Genomic DNA, 19884 nt, shown 5'->3' on the forward strand with positions numbered 1-19884 from the left:
TAATAATAATAATAATAATAATAATAATAATAATAATGTAAATTAGTAAACATTTCATGCGACTGCATTTCAATTCTAGGGGACTCCATATGGGGTCACGGCCTCAAGGTTGAAAAACCCTGATTTAAACATGCTACATTTGCTTTTTAGAGGCACTGGATATGTATGTAGGACTTAGCTACCTCCAGAAGATGGCGGTAGTGCGACAAAAAGGATACAAACTGCTGATAAACTCTAAAGTAGAAGAAGAAGACGAAATTTACTTAATAAGAAACTAAAGACGAGATCATTTGATCTTAAGAATATATTTAACGTTACGGAATGAAAACATAAAGCACTGTTTAAGTTAAAAGAAACTGAGTTAGTGAAAATAACAAAGTAAAACGTTGTCTAGTCCACACTCCAGTATAGTAGGTGGCGGTAATGCAGCTGTTATGCTCGGTGCCTCCCGTCATTAAACAAAGCGAAGAAGAAGAAAAAGGAAGAAGTTATTTGATGATAAAGTTCTGAAGGTTTCGCTGGAGTTAACATGGCGGAACGTAGTGTGACGTCTGCGGACACAGGCCCGGTTCAATGCCCCATTTGTTTGAAATACTTCACGAATGTCGAGATTAATGGACACCTGGATAAGTGTCTGCTCTCAGGCGGCACCGACCCAACCTCCGGTGCATCAGCCGCAGAGGACACCAAACCTCCTCCCGGGAAAAGGTCCTGGACTGATGCGGTATCAACGCAGCACAGCGTGGGTAAAAATAAAGAGGAGTCTACGACTGCCACCCAGTCAAGTGTGTTTTCTATGTTCCACACCAATAGGGAGAATGTTCTTGCTCCGAGTGAAGGAAATGTGCTCTTTACAAGTATACAAAGTCCTGTCAACAAGCGACTGAAACGTGGACCGGAAACATCTGTGTCTGTTGCACCATCAGCAGCTGTATCAGAGACAGATGCTTCCTCCAAGTCACTGTTTACATTCAGTAAACCGTTAGCAGACACCATGAGGCCGACTACACTAGAGGAGTACTACGGCCAGACAAAAGTGGTCGGCCATGAGACCCTGATCCGGTCGCTTCTGAACTCCCAGGAAGTCCCATCTCTGATCCTGTGGGGACCCCCGGGATGTGGGAAGGTATGGGATGTAAACTGATGTTACTCACTTTCAATACTTGAGTAAAAGTATAAATACTCCAAAAAAGTACTCCAATACAAATGAAGTAGCTCAGTCATATTACTCAAGATAAAGTACTGAAATATTCATATGTAAAAGTTTGATTTATTAAATCACCTTTTTTCATTCAGGAAGTTTACTTTAATCTATGTAAACTTCCTGGAGAAAAAAGTTGTCTGTTTAAAAAGAACTTGCTGGAATTACTGAAATATTTCTATTAAAAAATACTTGATAGAATTTAAAAATCGTAATATTCCTCATTATAATTGCAATTAAGAAAAAAACCCCACTGATGCATGATATGTTATTTGTTTATCATACAGTAGTACAAAATCATTAACTACAGTAACATTTAGGTTTGCATTTAATAAAACCAAATTACTATTATTCACAGAATCAACAATAAGCTGTATTATAGGCTCAATATTACACAAATAAATCTAAGTTAACTAACTCAGTTGCATTCATCAGTACAAGTGTTTCATTTGCCCACTCCCTAAAAACATCGAACCAACACCTGTATTATAAACCAAAAAAAATAAGATAAAAAATTAGTTACTTGCTGTAACATTTGAGCATCATGAGGTATATTTTTTAAGAAATGATTAATACGAGTGGTGTGTATTGCCTAGCATCTGGCGATACGATTCGTATCCCGATACATAGGTCACAATACAATATATCCTGATATATTAAAGTATGAGGCGATTATTGCAAAAAAAATTTAAATATATGACTTAAGAAACAACTAATCTGTAAAAGTGTACACCTTCATGAGATCATTATCTATGAAATATATTTTATTGGCATATTTTACACTCAAAACGTTGGCTTTAACATGCCATGTGCCAACAACTTAAACTAAAAAAAAAAAAAACACATACAATCTGCCTGTGGCTTTTAAACCAACTTTGACTTTAGTGCAGTTTAACTGAGGTATATGCCGAGAACAACAAATAAATGCAGAAAGTTACTATTTTTTTTTTATGGATTTTATTGAAAAAACACAAGCTGGTCAACATGCCCAGGTTTCAGTACACTTCTTTGTGTAGTTATAATGTCTCCTGCAGTGGAAAAGACTTACCTGGTTAAAGAAACGTAAAAGTAAAAAAAAAGCTAATGAAATGCAATGTTTATTGTGGGTTTTGTGTTTAGCTAACCAAACTTTAAATTACCAGCATTAAATTGCTGCTTCTCTGGTTTCAAAAACTTAAATGTTGTGGGCCTAAAATACAGCTGTGAATGCTCAAGCAATGTAAGGAATGTAAACTGATGCTACTTCAATACTTGAGTAAAGGTATAGATACTCCTTGTCAAAAAAAAGTACTCCAATACAAATACAATAGCTCAGTCATTATATTACTCAAGTTAAAGTACTGAAATATTGATATGTAAAGGTTTGATTTATCGAAGTGTCTATTGATATGGAAATGTATCAATAGACATAGATTGATATGGCAGTCTATTCATAGACTGCCGGTATAAATAGACTGTATTTATTCAGATAAGTTTACTTTGATCTATATAAACTTCCTGGGGAAAAAAAAAAGTTGTTTATTCAAAAAGAAGACGAAAAGAACTTGCTGGAATTACTGAAATATTTGCATAAAAAAGTGCTCAAGTTTTGAAAGTAATTGAAAATCTCAAACATAACATTCCTCATTATAATTGCAATTAAGAAAAAAAACCCACTGATGCATGATATGTTACTTGTTTATCATACAGTAGTACAAATTCATTAACTACAGTAACATTTAGGTTTACATTTAACTCATTCACTTCCAGCCCTTTTCAGAGCAGCCAACCCCATATTGCCAGGGGTTTTATTTGATTTTCACTGAGTTTTTAAGAATATTAAGAATTTAAGTATATTTTGTACAATGAACAAAGAATCTTGTTTCTAGCTTGTTTCGTTCTTCTGTAATCAGCAGTTGAATAGAGGCAAGTTTCACACAAATTGCCCGTTTGTGACAAAAAGCTGAGAAACATGGCTTTTTCTGAAAAAATCTATTAGTGACGTTGAAGCAATTTTTTTTGCTTTAGTGACACCTCAACATTGGTTTCTTTCTATAAAACTACAAAAACAACACTGAGACAGGGCTTTTGATGGCAACATTATTATTATTTTGCTATTTAGGTCAGAGTTGAATGGATTTCTCACTGTATTTTGGCATTCCTCCAAGCCTCTCCCCCGGCAGTCTCCCCACACGCAACTTCCTCCTCATCCCAGACATTCCGAGTGTCAGCGCTTGCCCTGTTTTTTGATCGTTTTATCTCACCATCACGACACTCTCAATAGTCCACTTAGTTCCACACATGCTCTGGTCAAGTGTGAGCCGCTGTCAGCTTCAGCATCAACTCTCGTAGCGACATTTTCTGTCTTGTAAACTCCTTTCCTTTCCCTCTGAGCTCTGCCCATAATGAGCGATCTCTTATCCTAAGGTGCGCTGCTGCCACCTACATGTCACCAGGTGGTCACTACACCATGATACAAGTTAGATATTCACAGGAGAGCTTTGTCACACTGTCTCCTAGCAACCCCAGTCGAAAAACACAATCAATGTCTATAAATGTCTTTGGCAGTCAACGTTACTAAACCAGAAAACGTCTTTAGACATCTTAGGTAGTTAATTAGTTAATAAAACCACATCAAACCAGCCAAATTACTATTATTTACAGAACCAACAAAAAACTGTATAATAGGCTCAACATTACACAAATAAGTCTGAGTTATCTAACTCCGATTGTTTAATTTGCCCACCCCTAAAAACATCTAACCAACACCTGTATTATAATTTATAAACCAAAAACAATGTAAGGTATGAGGTATATTTTTTAAGAAATGATAAAAAAAAAAAAACTAATGCAATGCAATGTGTATTGTGTGTTTTGTGTTTAGCTAACCAAACTTTAAAGGCCGTGGCTATTCGTACGGAAACGTGTCAATTTACTCCCCCTCTATCCGTACGGAGCGCCCCCACATTGGCCATTTTAGATGACATGATAAGTGCACCACGTGACCTAAATTTCCGTCAGTTTTATTTTAGCTCATTGTTATTTTTAGCTTCCCCGCTAACCCTTTTATTTTAGCCCTAACCCTAAACCAGGAAATACCCTAAAATGTTAATATTTTTTGTACATGTATTTTTAAAGGTAGAATTTGCTGTGTAAAATATGTTAAAATGAAAAATATTCCTAACAAAAGCGGGATTCAGTGGAAGGGAGAGTTCTTGAGACGTGCTTAACCACTCAGCCATTCTGGCTGATTTATACGTTTTATGTATGAATAGACACTTTAAATTGCCAGCACACAGGTTAAAATAAGGACAATAGCACATGGCTGGGTACAGAGGTACTAAGAACAGTACTTTAGTAAATTTACTTTGTTTACTATTGCCGTTTGCAGATAAATACTTGCCCCATTCACCTCATGTTCCTTTAAGTTGACAAATTAAATCAAAAGAAAGTAATTTATGCCTCAGAATTCATTTTGGTGTGCTTCAGTAGCACATACAGCTCCACAGATTGTGTCTCACAATTTGACTACAAAGGTTCAATTCCCTTGATCTGGGGCCTCATTTATAAATACCAGGAAGTGCATATGCAAACTAGGGGTGGGCAATATGGGAAAAATATCATATCACGATTTTTTCTTTGTGAAATCACGATTTTATCACAATTTTTTTCATTCAAATCATTTAGACTATTTTAAAGTTATTTACCAATAAAACAAACCAAATCATCTACTTAAAATCATCGCCCTAAATGGGAAAAAAGATCATTTAGTAATTATCTTATTTTTTTTTTTTTTTTAATTGTATGTAAGCAATTCATCAAACTGGTTCCAAGTACAATTAACATCAAACAAAAAGGCTGACAAGTTATTTTAGTCACACAGTCTTTTTACTTTGTTTACCTAAAGTGGTGTAGCATTAGCAAAACTTGCTACATAACAAGGCAGCATATCAGTCTAGGGATTTCCATTTGTTATTGAGGTAACACACTCATATAAATAAAATGCTACTTTAAGCAGTGTTTGAATGCCTCATTTCACACAGTTTAGACATTCATATCCTTTACAAGATGAAACGTTACAGCTTTGGTTACATTAGACCTGGGTGATATGGACCAATATTCATATCGCTATACTTTTACTCAAAATGGCAATAGGTGATATAAACTCAATTTATTATTATTATTATTATTATTATTGTTGTAATCCTTAACGATCTAATATCGTCAGATCGTGCACCCTTAACGCAAACCAACTCTAAGACTTATAAACGGGTGCGCACGCTCGTCCCACGCCTGTTTTCGTTTTAAATCACAATCAACTCGAAAGTTGTCGCACCTGAGGAAACATCTTGTTCTGTCCATACGGTGCCTATAAAAGGATAGGTGAACAAACAAACAACTTTTAACTAATTGTAAAACGTGACATATCTGTACAATTTAACAATTTTGTAATATTTGACAAAAATCAACTTTGCCGTTATTGCATTATTTTTGTTTATTTAAAAAAATACATATTCAATCACAATCCAAACACCAAATCTGCAGCATTTTTAAAATCATTTCGGCAATTGCTTTTGACACACATTTGACACAATTTTGTATTTATAACCAAAAATCTGAATTGGGCCACAAGAGAAAGTACAAATGACACAGAATACTTTAATCATTGTGTAAATCATAAAATAACTCAGTTGTACCAAATTCATTTAAATTCTACAGTATTTATTGGGGCCTACAAAAAATCCCACAAACACTCCCACAATAATGGGTCACTACTTGCTTATATATATATATATATATATATATATATATATATATATATATATATATATATATATATATATATATATACTGTAAGTTTATGTCCAAATGCAAATTAGGGTGCATAGTAGTAGTAGTAGACTATAATGAAACACAGGAGTTGATATTAGTGGCTTATTATACATTTCTAAATACCCATTGCCTCAATATGTTTAAAAATGCCTTATGGTTAAATTAAATTAAATAATGTTTTTATGTATTAAAGATGGTTTCGTAGTAACAACACATTTTTTTTCCATCTTCAGTCATTCGTAAACCTATTAAACTCCCTTGTGCAATAATTAAGGTTGTTTGAAAAAAAAATTGATTCGCAGATATATCGCGATATTACGTTGAGCGATTTTCGGATCGATTCAAAATGCATCCATATTGAATTTTTTTTGTGTGTGCACTGAATCCTGGGCATGTTGACCAGCTTGTGTTTTTAAAAAAAAATCTAAAAAGAAAGTACTATCTTTCTGCATTTATTTGTTGTTCTAGGCATATACAGTACCTCAGTTAAGTTGCACTAAAGTCAAAGTTGGTTTAAAAGCCACAGGTTATTTTTTTATTTGAAGTTGTTGGCACATGGCATGTTAAAGCTAATGTTTTGAGTGTAAAATACGCCAATAAAATATACATAATGTTCACATGAAGGTGTACACATTTACAGATCAGTTGTTTCTTAAGGCGTATATTAAAAAATAATTGCAATAATTGCCTTGTACTTTAATATCGGGATATATCGTAGCATATCGTGACCTATGTGTCGGGATATACGAATCGTATCGCCAGATGCCAGGCACACACCCATAGTATTAATGATATATTACCATCTTATTTATTGTAATTTCCAAGTGTGTATATCATGTACACTGAATAACAATTAGGATGGATATGTGTTTTATAATGAGACCCTTTTTGTGACACTGAATGAAAGCTGCTAGAAAAATAAAGATTGACTGGATTTATTCAGATTGTTACACTTGAAGTCAGTTTTTTCCCCAATGGATGTCAGTAGAATGTGTTAATGACTTCTTGGGAAAGCTAAAGCCATTCCTAATCTTTGTCAACATGCTTCACTGTTGCTTCACCTCATTAAACTGCTCTCGTCATTTGTCCCCTGACACATGGGCCTTTCTGTTGACTGGTTAAATGTTAACGCATCCCTGTGAATACAGTCTTTCTGTGTCGTGTTTTTTTTTTTTTTTAATTTTGTTGAATCACTTTTTGTGTGTGTGTTTCAGACTACTCTTGCCCACATCATCTCCAGCAGCAGCAAAAAGAATGGAACGGCCCGGTTTGTAGTTCTGTCCGCCACCAGTGCGTCAATCAATGATGTCCGAGAGGTTATCAAGCAGGCGCAAAACGAGGCGCGGCTGTGCAAGAGGAAGACCATCCTGTTTATTGATGAAATCCATCGCTTTAACAAATTACAACAGGTACAACACTAAAAAAAAAACTTTCCTTTCTGGAGTTTGTTTTTTACACAGTATGAAATTATGTAGTACACAACATTGTTAGTTGCTCTGTTTTATTTCTTTATTACTTTATATAATCTGAGTTCATTTGTCTTGTTGTACATGAACAGTGCAACATCATTTTTAATGCAGAGAGTAGTCACATTGAAATGTATTTATTTATATTAGGGCTGCACAATTATGGCCAAATTGATAATCATGATTATTTTGTTCAATATTGTAATCCCGATTATAATCATAATTATTTATCATTTTAGGGAAACAGAAAGCTGTTTTTATTATACTACTTTTAAACAAACAATATGTCTGCAGTTTACAGTGCAAAATTATGCTTTAAATAAAAGTTATATTAATAAAATGAAATTAACCCAATAACTGTACCAAAGGCTCACTGAATAAATACATTACAAAGTGTATAGCCCCTATTTTAAAAGTAAATATTGCCGACGATCAGGTTAATTTAATCGTGGCAACCAAAATCGTGATCACGATTAAAATTTGATTAATTGTGAAGCCCCAATTTATACTTAATCCAATGTATACTGTACATTGATCTCTAACCACAGTTTATCATTCAATACTAATTATTGAACAGTAAGAACAAAAGCTATTATGATCTTAAAACTTAGCTCTAGATACTGTGTATGTATAAAAAAACAAACATGGAATGGTCTAAGATAATAACTGAGTCCTCATTGCACATCTTTTTTTTTTCTTTTTTTTTTTAATAATAATGGGAGATAATCAGTTGTTGCAAATACTTACTAAATCAGTTTTTAACAAGCCATCCTGACAACAAAACACCTATCAATATGTTTTAATTGTAATAATATGATAAGCATTTTTGCTAAAATTACCTTTTTAATTAAACTGACAAGGTTTTGTTTTATACACTGAGCAAGCCGGCACTGTTCATTCCCGGCTTGCTCAGTGTATACTTACTGACTCTAAAATGTTGTGAAGTCATGTGTTGCAGAATTATATCTGACAGCAGTAAATACATGTGTGAGCCTGTAACATGCATAGTATAACTGTAATGTTTAATCATTATAATACTTAGAAGAGTTGATAAAAGCAGCAGAACAAATACTTACCCTTCATGTGGACTATCTCACTGGATGTCAATCTGTTCATGCCATTTGTCTTCATTCACTTCTTCTTTGTGGCTGAAGGACACCTTTCTCCCCCACGTGGAGCGCGGAACAATAACTCTGATCGGAGCGACCACAGAGAATCCGTCGTTCCAGGTGAACGCTGCCCTTCTGAGCCGCTGCAGGGTGCTGGCTCTGGAAAAGCTCTCTGTGGAAGCAATGGGATCGATCCTGAACAGGGCACTGGCCACACTGGGAATTAGAGTACAGGAACAAGAGCCAGCAAATAGCAAAGATCAAACCCAAACAGCTGAACATGGGTAAGTGGTCCCCAGTGGCCCATGTTTGTCATGTCCCACACATGACCAGGATTGGACACCGCAGCATGAAATTCTCAGGCTAAGTAGCACGCCAGCTCGTTTCTTCTCTTCCTGGCTTTGAAGGTTCAGCTAGACTCCATCTGGGAGGAGTGGGCCGCTCATAGTTGGAGCCACAGCAATCCCTGCAGCTCTCATCTGCTCTGAAATGTTGACAGAAGAGGTTTTGCATTGGAGTTGTAAGCAGCTGTTGACTGCTGGTCTCACATGCTATGTAGGCTGAAGCACAGTTGCATTAGCATTGTTGTTGCACTGGAATATCAGCCTTTGAAACACAGAATGATTAAAGAGTTGGCCACATACTGTTTAGGCTCATTCCAGAGTAAAGCTGGATGTGTTTATCTTTTATAGCCTAATGCACGTTTACTTCAGATGCTGTAGAAGGATATTTATTCTATAATAGGAATGGGCAATATATCAAGAGCCGAGATATATTGTGATTTCTGTTTTGGTGATACAGAAAATTACAATATATATATATATATATATATATATATATATATATATATATTTGTTATTTTATAGCTTTTTTTAATTAAAATACTTGTTTTAGGAGTCCCTGCTTTTACTACTTCTCGGAACAGCATGAAAAGCACAGTTAGATGGATTTCTGAGTGCATCCATAACCCAGACCTTCCCCTAAACAAGCCACACTACAGAACTCACTCACACGTGCTGCCCCTTAGAGCAGTGGTTCTCAACCTTTTTAGCCAGCGAACCCCAAAATAAAGGTTCCAGAGACCGGGGACCCCCACTGTACCTGAAGGTAGTTGAACACAGACATTAACATTGAAGAACAGTCGTGGAGACGGGGCCATCTATAAGGGGGAATAAAGGGGAGAGATTTTTGGGGCTTATCCATCAAGTCACAAAATGATGGTCTATTGTTCTATGAATTTTTTTATTTTTTTTATTTATTCAGTTTATTTCCGACATGGTTACATTCACTTTTTTTTTTTTTTTTTGTACATGCCGAAAAAGGAGACGAGAGAAGCAGTTTGCTTATCTGGGTCCCGTCCCCTGTTTTACCATCGCAAATTTGCATGGGTTTACATGTCTCTCTGGTCAAACATGCTTGAGTTGTGAGTTGTGAATTTGTGATAACCACAGTTATTTATTGATCTGAGTAATATCCACTGTTATGATAATAATAAGAATACACAGCAAATAATAACAAGTAAGTGTATTATTATTTGGGCCATAGTATATAGATGTAAATCCTTGCTTAATCAGAAATAACATTGGTTAAAAGTAACCAAAAATGATGGAAATGGGATTTTAAAAACCACTGAAATTGGTTAATAGTTGCAAATTAGAGTGGGCCAAAACGGACAGAAAAAGTGGTGAAAATGGTGGAAGGGGAGGTTAGGGTAATGCAATTTAAAAAGTAGGAATAATTGGTTTAAACTGGCAAATAATGGGCATGACAAATTATTAACGTGGTTAAATTGACAAAAATAAGCCTGAAATATGGTGAAAAGAGGTTAAAGGGGTCAACATGTGCAACATTAGCTGGAAAAGTGGTATAAAGGGTTTATAAATGTCAAAAATGCCTTGGAAGTGGAAAAGATGTGCAGAAAAGGCCTTAAATTTTGATGGAGAGTGGCAGAAATGGGATTAATGTAGCAAAAAATGCATTAAAAGGAGCAAAAATATGGCAAGAACAATTATGAAAATAGGTTAAAATATGGTAAGTTTGGTGTAATTGCAGAAAAAGAGTAAAAATAAACAAAAATGGGCTGAAATTGTTCAAAATATTGATTTTAGTTTTTTTGAAAGCATCTAGCGCCCCCCTCCTAGTGTCTCGTGGCCCCAAGGTTGAGAACCCCTGCCTTTGAGGAGAAGATAAGTGACATTTTGCATCAGCAAATTTAACCCATAATTGTCCTTCTGGTAAGACTTTAAATTAAACATTTTGAGATTGATATTGTTTTGAGAAAAAATATCAAGATATGAGTTTTGGTACATATTGCCCAGTCCTATTCCATAGTCATGTTTTCACTGATTCTATCCTTTTTAGTTGAGCCACTTAGCTTAATAATATGTGTAATGATATCAGTGATTTGATTTACTTTTTCTTTTTTATTCTAGCCCCAAGATATTTATTGAGCAAAAAGCACTAGATACCATTGCTTACCTTTGTGATGGAGATGCACGTGTGGGACTCAACAGTCTTCAGCTCTCAGTTCAGGCTCAGATGAGCTCATGCCAACCCAACAACTCAACTATACTCATAACGGAGGAGCACATCAAGGAAGGTCTGCAGAGATCCCACATTCTCTATGATAAGGCTGGTAAGTGGGTCAAAGTTGAAAAAGTTTTGTTTTCTCCCTCTTGTTATTCCACATTTTGTAAAAAGTCAGCTCCAAACAGGCGAGTTGGGTTTTTCCCGCGTTGTGACATCACAACGTGGAAACTCCTCCTCCTGACAACCCTGGCTCCTCCTACCCTACATAAGAATGTAAGCTCCTCCCTCTCAAACTACCTCAGAGGCAAAACTAACACTGCGGTTTATTATAGAATATATATTGTACTTTTTCATATAAGTAATGCAATATACATGAAATTTGTTCTCTGCATTTAACCCCTCCTTGAGGAGCAGTGGGTAACCACAGTTTAGCGCCCGGGGAGCAGTTACAATCAGTTCCACTTTTAGTAGCCGTTACATTGCCTTGTTTCGCCTTTGAAATTATCTGATGTGTTTGTGACTCAATGCGACGCAGCGGTTGGACAAAACATTGAATGGACTAGTTCTGTAATCAGTAGTGGTGAGGATGACAAGAAAGCAACGTAGCAGCTATGGTGAGTGTTTGAAACAGCTAACTGACACCGCTGCTGCTGCTGCTGCTGCTGCTGCTGCTGCTGCTGCTGCTGCTGCTGCTGTTGTGATAAACACACACCGTGGAGCAGCGTTTGTCTGACTCACAATCACTTTAGCTGCTTAAATAGCCATGTGTTTTACTGTAATGTGCAGTTTTTTGGCTGAAAGCAACAAAAAAATCACTGTAGTGATAAAGTTGTGGCATGAAGTCTGCGTCTACAGACACGCCCACTCATGCATATGCATGAAGGTCCCAAAACAGCCTGTTTTTAGAAGCATCATAAGATTGACTAAAACTCTTAAGAAAAAAAAAGCAGGTGAGTTTGGAAAAATAAACCTTAAACACTATGTTGTTGGGGTTGTTAGAACAAATGGAGATGGGTGAAAAATAGCATAACACTGGACCTTTAAAGCTCATTGTTAAAAACAAAATTGTACCTCTACTGCTTTAATGTATTCATTGAGAATAAGCATAGGTATGAATACTTATTCATTAGGGGTGGGATGTTGCACTGAGTTCACAATATGATGCAGAATGTTGGTTTCAAGGGTTTGAAAGAAGAAAAAAAACAATGTTATTTTTTAAATTATTATATTTATCAAATTCAAATGTGTTTTACTCAGTTTGAGTTTTTTAAATGTCAAGCTAAATGTATAAAATAAATATATAATTAATGAATAAATTTAAAGTGCAAAAAACAAAAGTGCCACAGACAATTCATGCCACTCTGAAACTAGAACCACACAAGTAATTTATGGTCCCTTATCATAATGACATTGTTGTCTACACCATAGACTGTGTGCCCACACATTTCATTTGCTGACCTGTGGGGGCGGCACCATGCCTCTCCTGCATCTAGTCTAGTAGAAGAACAACAATAACAAAGGAGGGTAGAGCATATGGCTGCACAATTAATCAAATAATAAAATCGTGATCTTGTCTCACACTTATATGTGATCTTATTTCGTAATGACTGTGTTTCACACACATAAAAAGATGATTCTACTCCATTTTGATCCGGGACATGAACTGCACAAAAACAAGCGTCTCCACTTTCTCCCTCAACAAATCACAATGGCGGAGCCTTACCACGTCACGCAGTGCCGTCAGTAGAAGCTGGCTGGTCACAAAAACAACAAGAACACATAAGAGAGAAGAAGCGACAAACAAAAGAGTTGAGAACACAGCAGAGGCCGGTGGTAATGGAAACTCCTAACGTACTTGTATCAAAATGGGATTCGACGACGGAAAACTAAGAACACAAAACTTGTGAACAGTGTCTAGCCATAGTAGCAGCACCCCAAGGTAACACCACCAATTTGTTTAGCCACCTCCGTCACCATAAAGTGCAATACGACAAAGCTATAAATGCCAAGAAAGCGACAGGAGAACAGCCCTCCCGCTCACCCACCCTGATATCAATATCGTAAATCTCATACAGTGCATATCCGTACCGTCAAGCTCCCGCAGGCAAGAAATTACAGACACTATTACGCACCACCTGGCTAAAGACATGACTCCGATTAACAATGCAAAACGTGAAATTTAGGAAAAGCTATGTTTTACTTTCCCGTAACTACATTTCAAACATTGCTCAACCTACTCTGGTGCATTTCAGCTAAAAACGGAAGTGTTACTTCTCTGTTGACCAAAGCTGATGTGCCAGTCTAGCATACAGTATACACTATCATATTCTTTATGCTACATTTCATATAAGTGCTATACTGGTAAATATCTATTGAGGAAAAGAGTGATTTCTTTTAAAAAAAAAAAAATGTGTTTCTAATTTTATCCAGAATTGTGCAGCCCTAGTAGAGAGAGTCAGCATGTCGGAATCTGAAGGGAAAAACTACACCGCTTAACACCTGACATCCTGGTAAATGCAACACCTATTAATGCAGATCTGGTGTAGATGTAATGCAGGTTTTCAAAGCAGTCAGTTATGTCAGTTCTCATGATAGAGCATCGGGTGATATCATCTGCATTTTCTAACTCAGAATCAAAAGAATGTGATTTTAACGGTCCCTCTCTGGCTTTGTTTGTTTTTGTCTTTCAGTAGCTACACAAACAAAAGTGTTTGTTTAGTAGTAAAACATACATAGTGCAGTTAACCTTTATTAACAATGAGTTATATATCATTTAAAAATACTTTTTTGTGATTTGTAAATTAATTCATATATAAATTAACAAGAGCACTCAGAGTACAAGTCTCTGCCAAATTTAGAGGTGCAAAGTCACCAGCAAGTGGTGCTGTAGAACCAGCCAAACATCCATTTTATGCCCCAAAGCTACTAGATCTACAATACCTGCCTCCAAAATCAAACTCATTTTTACTTTTCACATTGACATAGCAGCTCACAAAATTTCATTTAAATCCATTCAGAACAGATATCCTGCTAACAAACATCCACATTAATGGTGAAAACGCTACTCCTTGGCATTAATGATACTGCATATGTAATTTTACATTCTGCCATGTTAAAGTTGTATTTATACTGTGTTAAAGTAATCACCTTTTTGAGGTACACAAAGAATAATTAAAACAATTTTTACAAACTGATAAAGTGAAAAACTTGAATGAATTTCATCTTATCATTTAAATAATTAATGTTTTAAATATTTCATTAGATATTTGTTCTTACTTTAGAGCAACAGATTTTTTTCTTGGTTCTCAAATGGAGGTATTTCACAGTTTTAGGGTGATAAATATGTTGTATTACTGCTATATGTTCAATCAACAAATAAGAGTTTTTCTCACTGAAAATACCAGTAGGCTAATTATTAAAATAAACTGAGTGATTATTCTGAATAAGATGGGTTTTTTTGTGCTTAGCGATTATTATTCTTTTTTTTTTTTTATTATATATTGTTCCTCAACAGGATTGGTACAATGCAGATACATATTTCCTTGTAGGGTTATATTGTATGTGACCTATCAGTGTTTGGCCCAAGTACCCCCTTTTTTTTATTTCTGAATCTAAGTACCCCTGGCAACCACAAAGACATATTTTTCCTAGAATTATTTTGATCATGTTTGTGCTCAGATATTTATTTACTGCATTTTAGCTGAACTATATTTATATTTCACAAAGTGAAAGTATAGAAATGCAGTTGTTTAAAAATGTGTTGTTTTAATTTAAAAAAATAATGAGTAAAATAAATTCTAAAATCGATTTTATATTTTCAGAAATTTCTGGTGACCCCACCTCACTGAAAAACACAGATTTAGTGGCTCCTGAATAGATTTATTTCTATAGTTTTTATCATTTCTGGTCATCTCACGCTGGGTGTGGGACAAAGACTCACACTTTATCTGTTAATTTTCATCTCTCTCTGTTTCTCTTTCTCTCTATCAAGTACACATGTAGTGCCACTGCTTACCCCTAGTAGTACAAGCACCCCCGTTTGGGAACCACCGCATCACATTATTATGTTTTTTAAGTGTGCAGGAGTAGGGAATACAGGGCTTCAGAGTAAATTTCTGAAGGGGTACGGGACTGTGAAAAGTTTGGGAACCACCATTTATATATAATGCGGAGAATATATTACAAAATGAACACAGTGTTGTTGTAGTTGCTGCAATCAGTCGCACCTCTTCCTGAGCATCCATGGGTTTCTCAGTGTCAGACCTATTAGCCCTCTACGCTGCCCTGTTACGTAACCCTCAGCTGTCCCAAAGGAGTAAGATTTACTGTCCCCTGCTTTTCATGGGTGATGAAACAATCTCTCAGCCTGACAAATGACTGCAGTGGAGACAGTATCGGCTTTGTCTGATCACTTTTGTCATTGATAGCGTAGCTTTTCCACTTATGAGGTGATGGATGAAAGCGTGGACATGTGGTGAGTTATATGTAACTGGAGGAATAAAATATGTGTACCCTTCGTTCTTTGGTTATTCCATTTTAAAACCAAATCAAAATAACAAATAGTGTGGTTATTTTGTTTTACTGACTTGAAACCAAAACAGAAATATCAAAAAGCAGACATGCAGCCTTTTTCTGTTTTAAAATTAAATCTTATTCCATTTGTGAGATATTTGGATATTTAAGGGAAACTATGGACAAGAGCTTCATGTTTTAATCTCACCGCAGAGAGACGGGGTGGGGACTTTTACCTTCAGACAAAAAAAGAGAAACGCATAAGTCACATTACTGATGAACTGGTGAATTGAAATATTATTAATGCATAAATAAATCAAAACAAAAAAATGGATGTTACAAAAAGCACACACGATGTGTGATAAAGGAACCAGAGGTGGTGTAATGAATCTACTGGTGTTCCTCTTTTTTTTGTGATCAACTTTCGTGTGTTGACGGCTGCTGTTAGTGTCTAGCGGTATTAAAATGCGCAAAATAAATATTTTTACTGCCCTCAAAAAAGCTCTGTAATTGTTTTTGCAAAAGTGTCAAATGGTAGTTCTAACATCTATTGTTCCTCACGCCAGCCTCACAGTTGATAGTCAGTCACCAGTTTATTTGAATACTATTTGGATCATAACATTGCAAAACAAAACATAAACCTGAGCAGCTTTTTACGAGCTAAAACATCCACAGACTGCATGAAAATATGAGCAGGACCAGAAAACTGCTGAAATAAATCCTAAACAGTCCTATTGTGTGAGGAGACCTGGTCCAGGACCTGGGGAGGGAAACCAAGCGTAACGGACTTCTGTTGTCAATCTAATTTCCTTGTAAATATCCAAATATCTCACAAACAGAACAATATATATATTTTTTAAACAGAAAAACGCTGCTTATCTGGTTTTTGATTTTTCTGTATTTCTGTTTTGGTTTTAAATCAGTAAAACTAAATAACCACACCATTTATTTGTTATTTTTGATTTGATTTTAAAATGGAATAACCAAACAACGAAGGGTACACGGAGTGTAAAAGCTTTTTTCACCCTTTTTACATGTAATCCTAACTGTGTGTCTCGCAGGCGAAGAGCATTACAACTGTATATCAGCACTGCATAAATCCATGAGAGGCTCCCATGAGAACGCCTCTCTCTACTGGCTGGGCCGTATGCTGGAGGGTGGGGAGGATCCATTATATGTTGCACGCAGGCTGGTGCGCTTTGCAAGTGAGGACGTGGGTAGGTGATTGTGTGTGTTACATTTTTACGGGTTTCCTCCATAATCAGGTTTATTGGGCTGATTAGCTGTAAGAAAAAAAAAACTAGTCCATTCTAAATCAATTTGTTTCTCTGTGCTCCCACAAGAATTAAGTTTTTTCTTTAAAAAGTATCTGTTACAGTTTTATTTTTAGTAATACATCATTTTCAAGTTATTATTTTCCCATTTGCAACAAAGAAATGCTAACAGCCTTTCCTGTTTGGTCTTTTTCTTCATCCTTGCTGATTGGTAGGGAAAGATTAGATTATATTGATTGTGTTTGTTGCCTTGCAGGAGCTGTTGCCATGGTTGCATCAGTCACACAGCTGTCTTGTTGGAGCCAATATATACTCAATATTGTCAGGGATTGCTGTGGCGACCCTAAGCTATTATTTAAAGGCTTTTTAAATCCCTTCAGATTCAGATTTAAAAAGCCTTTAAACGAACTTGCTGGAATTACTTGAGATTAGGGTTTCGAGCATTTGTTTTAAATAGGAGTAAAATTGACTTGCTAAGTGAGATTTAGATTACCTTCATTGATAACCACAGGGAACTGTTTACATGTAAGCTGTGTTTGTGCAGCAAACTTATACTGTACAGATATATGAAAATCCTCAGCATGGTCTTTAAAAAAAAAAGAAAGAAAGAAAGCAAAAGCATTTCTGAATCCTTAAGAGATATTGAGCAACGCATAATTCACAAACGTAGAAGTATTGGATTTGAGTGTTGGATTTGATGAAGTGATCTGACATCATTTTATTGACCTTTTTTTGCACTGACACAGTCAACTTGATCCATTCTGTAACTGTTTCCTGTGACACAACAAAACATCTTTGTATTGCACTCGATGTAACAATCCATACCGATGCATCTGTCCACATCCATCTGTTTGTTTTGAAGTCGCCTCTCTCGTTTGAACAGCTGAAACCTTCTGCGTCCGACTGTTTGGTCCTGGTGCTTGTTGGTATGCCATTATCCATGGTAATAGAGTTGGGACTTCTTTAAACTGTTTTGTGCAATTGATTTTTAACACTCTTATTTTTCTTTGACACCTTTTTTGTGCTGCCAAAACTAAAAAGGCAGTCCTGGCGTTCTTTTACTTTGATGAATTAAATTATCCGTAGTTCAAAATTTGGGTGATCAGTACAAGAAAACAATGGTTTGAGGTTGGTCTTTTTTTTTTTTACCATTTTTTCATCTTGCCTTGTTGTCCTCCTCTTACCTGGGTCAGTACCTTGCATCTTCATCAGGTCTCCAAACCATCTGAACTAGCACCTTAAGGCTGAAGGTGTGTTCATTCCGAAGTCGCCAGTGATGAGTCGTTTGAACGTAGTGGCTCTTTTTGCTCGCTCCATCACTTCATCGCTCCAGCGACGTGATGACCAGGAAATGGTGTGTGTCTGCCGTGCCGGCGGGGGCGCTGAGAGGGCTGATCACTTCTTCTCCGGCTGTACGTTTACAGCACCTATTATAGACAATTCCGCTTTTACGATTTAAATGATCAACTTTTTACTAAAGGATGAGTTCACTGAGAATGTCGGCTTATTCAAGGAGTTAACCGCTTTAATTTTGCCCCGGTAAGTTGAGAAGTGTGCAGCCGTCTCACTGTAGCGATAGGGAGGGGCTGCTGCCTCGGCTCTACAGACAGGGACGGCCGGGGAAGTTATCACTTGAAAAGTTCAAATTTTTCAACTTTGAGCGACTAGTCGCCGGAATCGAGCAAGTTGTGTCGCTTGACGGCAGGTCGCTTGTGGTTGCTGGACGTTGTGTTTTTTTACATTGATTTTAAATGTAATTTTAGTCGCTTCAGTCGCGTTCGGTGTGAACCCACTTTGAGCCTGGACATCCTGTAAAGGAAGCTCACTTTGGCTGCTTGTAATAACAATCTTGTTCAATGCCAAAAGCTTACTGTGAGACTGGAGGATTGGAACATAGCTTGGTCTCTGCTGGATTCATACACTAGTCCTCTAACCTTCTCCTCTGACCACTACAAAAAAAGGACTCTGCAGGAAATACATTTCCTTTCCTTTAATTTGATTATTTTACCATTAAACTTAAAATGTTTCATTGTTCTCAAAGACAGTTTGACCCTGGTAGGGTTGCCCATGGCAAACTGGTTCCTACCCTATAAATCACAACCACTATTATTCTTTCCACCTATTATTGTCATAGTGTAAAGACTAATTGTATAAGTTAATTAATTTGTAACTTTTCAGTGAAAGGATTCACAGTAAACTTGTTTTTAACCTGCTCAGGTTTGGCTGATCCTTGTGCACTTTCTCAAGCTGTTTCAACCTTTCAAGCCTGTCACTTCATTGGGATGCCTGAATGTGAGGTATGATCATTCCACCAACTGTTGATTGCTTTGACTTTGTGATGTAGCCATGTGTTCTTTGCCTTTCATTCCTTCTCATCATCAGGTCATCTTGGCTCAGTGTGTGGTGTATCTGGCACAAGCTCCCAAGTCTGTGCAGGTCTACCAAGCCTACAATAACGTAAAGACCTGCTTGAGGACCCACAAAGGCCCCTTGCCTCCAGTTCCATTGCACCTTCGCAATGCCCCGACCACACTGATGAAGCAACTGGGCTACGCTAAAGGCTATAAATACAACCCAGACTTCAGCGAGCCTGTGGAGCAGGAGTACTTGCCTTCTGAGCTACAGGGAGTCGACTTCTTCACCTGGACACCCACATGACAAAATGAAATATCAGTGTATGTCTGATATGTCAACAAAGTTCCTGAATAATTCAAATTGAGTTGTTAAACATGCAGCTTAAAAGAAAAGCATATGATTTTAAACACGTGCTTGTGCATCTTTTTCAGTGCTTACCACGCTGTAATTGCCACTGTTTTTTTTAAGCCTAATCGACACTGCTTGAAATTTTGATAAACTTGCTTATATATATTTTTTTTTATATAATCTGACATTTATGTTAATAATTTATGTTTTTTTCATTTTGGAAATGTTTTGTACCATCTTTTATTTTGATTAAATCCAAGTCAAATATAAATATGTCC

The 19884-nt window shown here is 36.4% G+C and overlaps 1 protein-coding gene across 2 annotated transcripts; it reads left to right on the top strand.

The window, feature by feature from the left end:
* The first annotated feature begins 265 nt into the window (after positions 1-265).
* wrnip1 (WRN helicase interacting protein 1) lies at positions 266-19877 on the top strand. 2 transcript variants are annotated; one of them, XM_028472268.1, is made up of 7 exons: positions 266-1126; positions 7228-7422; positions 8634-8872; positions 11021-11223; positions 16691-16846; positions 19121-19200; positions 19286-19877. In XM_028472268.1, the coding sequence occupies exons 1-7, from the start codon at positions 530-532 to the stop codon at positions 19559-19561; spliced, it is 1746 nt and encodes a 581-aa protein (XP_028328069.1). In that variant the 5' UTR covers positions 266-529; the 3' UTR covers positions 19562-19877. The 2 variants fall into 2 exon arrangements, with proteins under 2 accessions (XP_028328069.1, XP_028328070.1); XM_028472269.1 differs by lacking the exon at positions 16691-16846 and having other exon boundaries at positions 267-1126.
* Positions 19878-19884: the final 7 nt, after the last annotated feature.

The sequence above is a fragment of the Gouania willdenowi genome, chromosome 17 (genome assembly GCF_900634775.1).
Source record: "Gouania willdenowi chromosome 17, fGouWil2.1, whole genome shotgun sequence".
NCBI lineage: Eukaryota > Metazoa > Chordata > Actinopteri > Blenniiformes > Gobiesocidae > Gouania > Gouania willdenowi.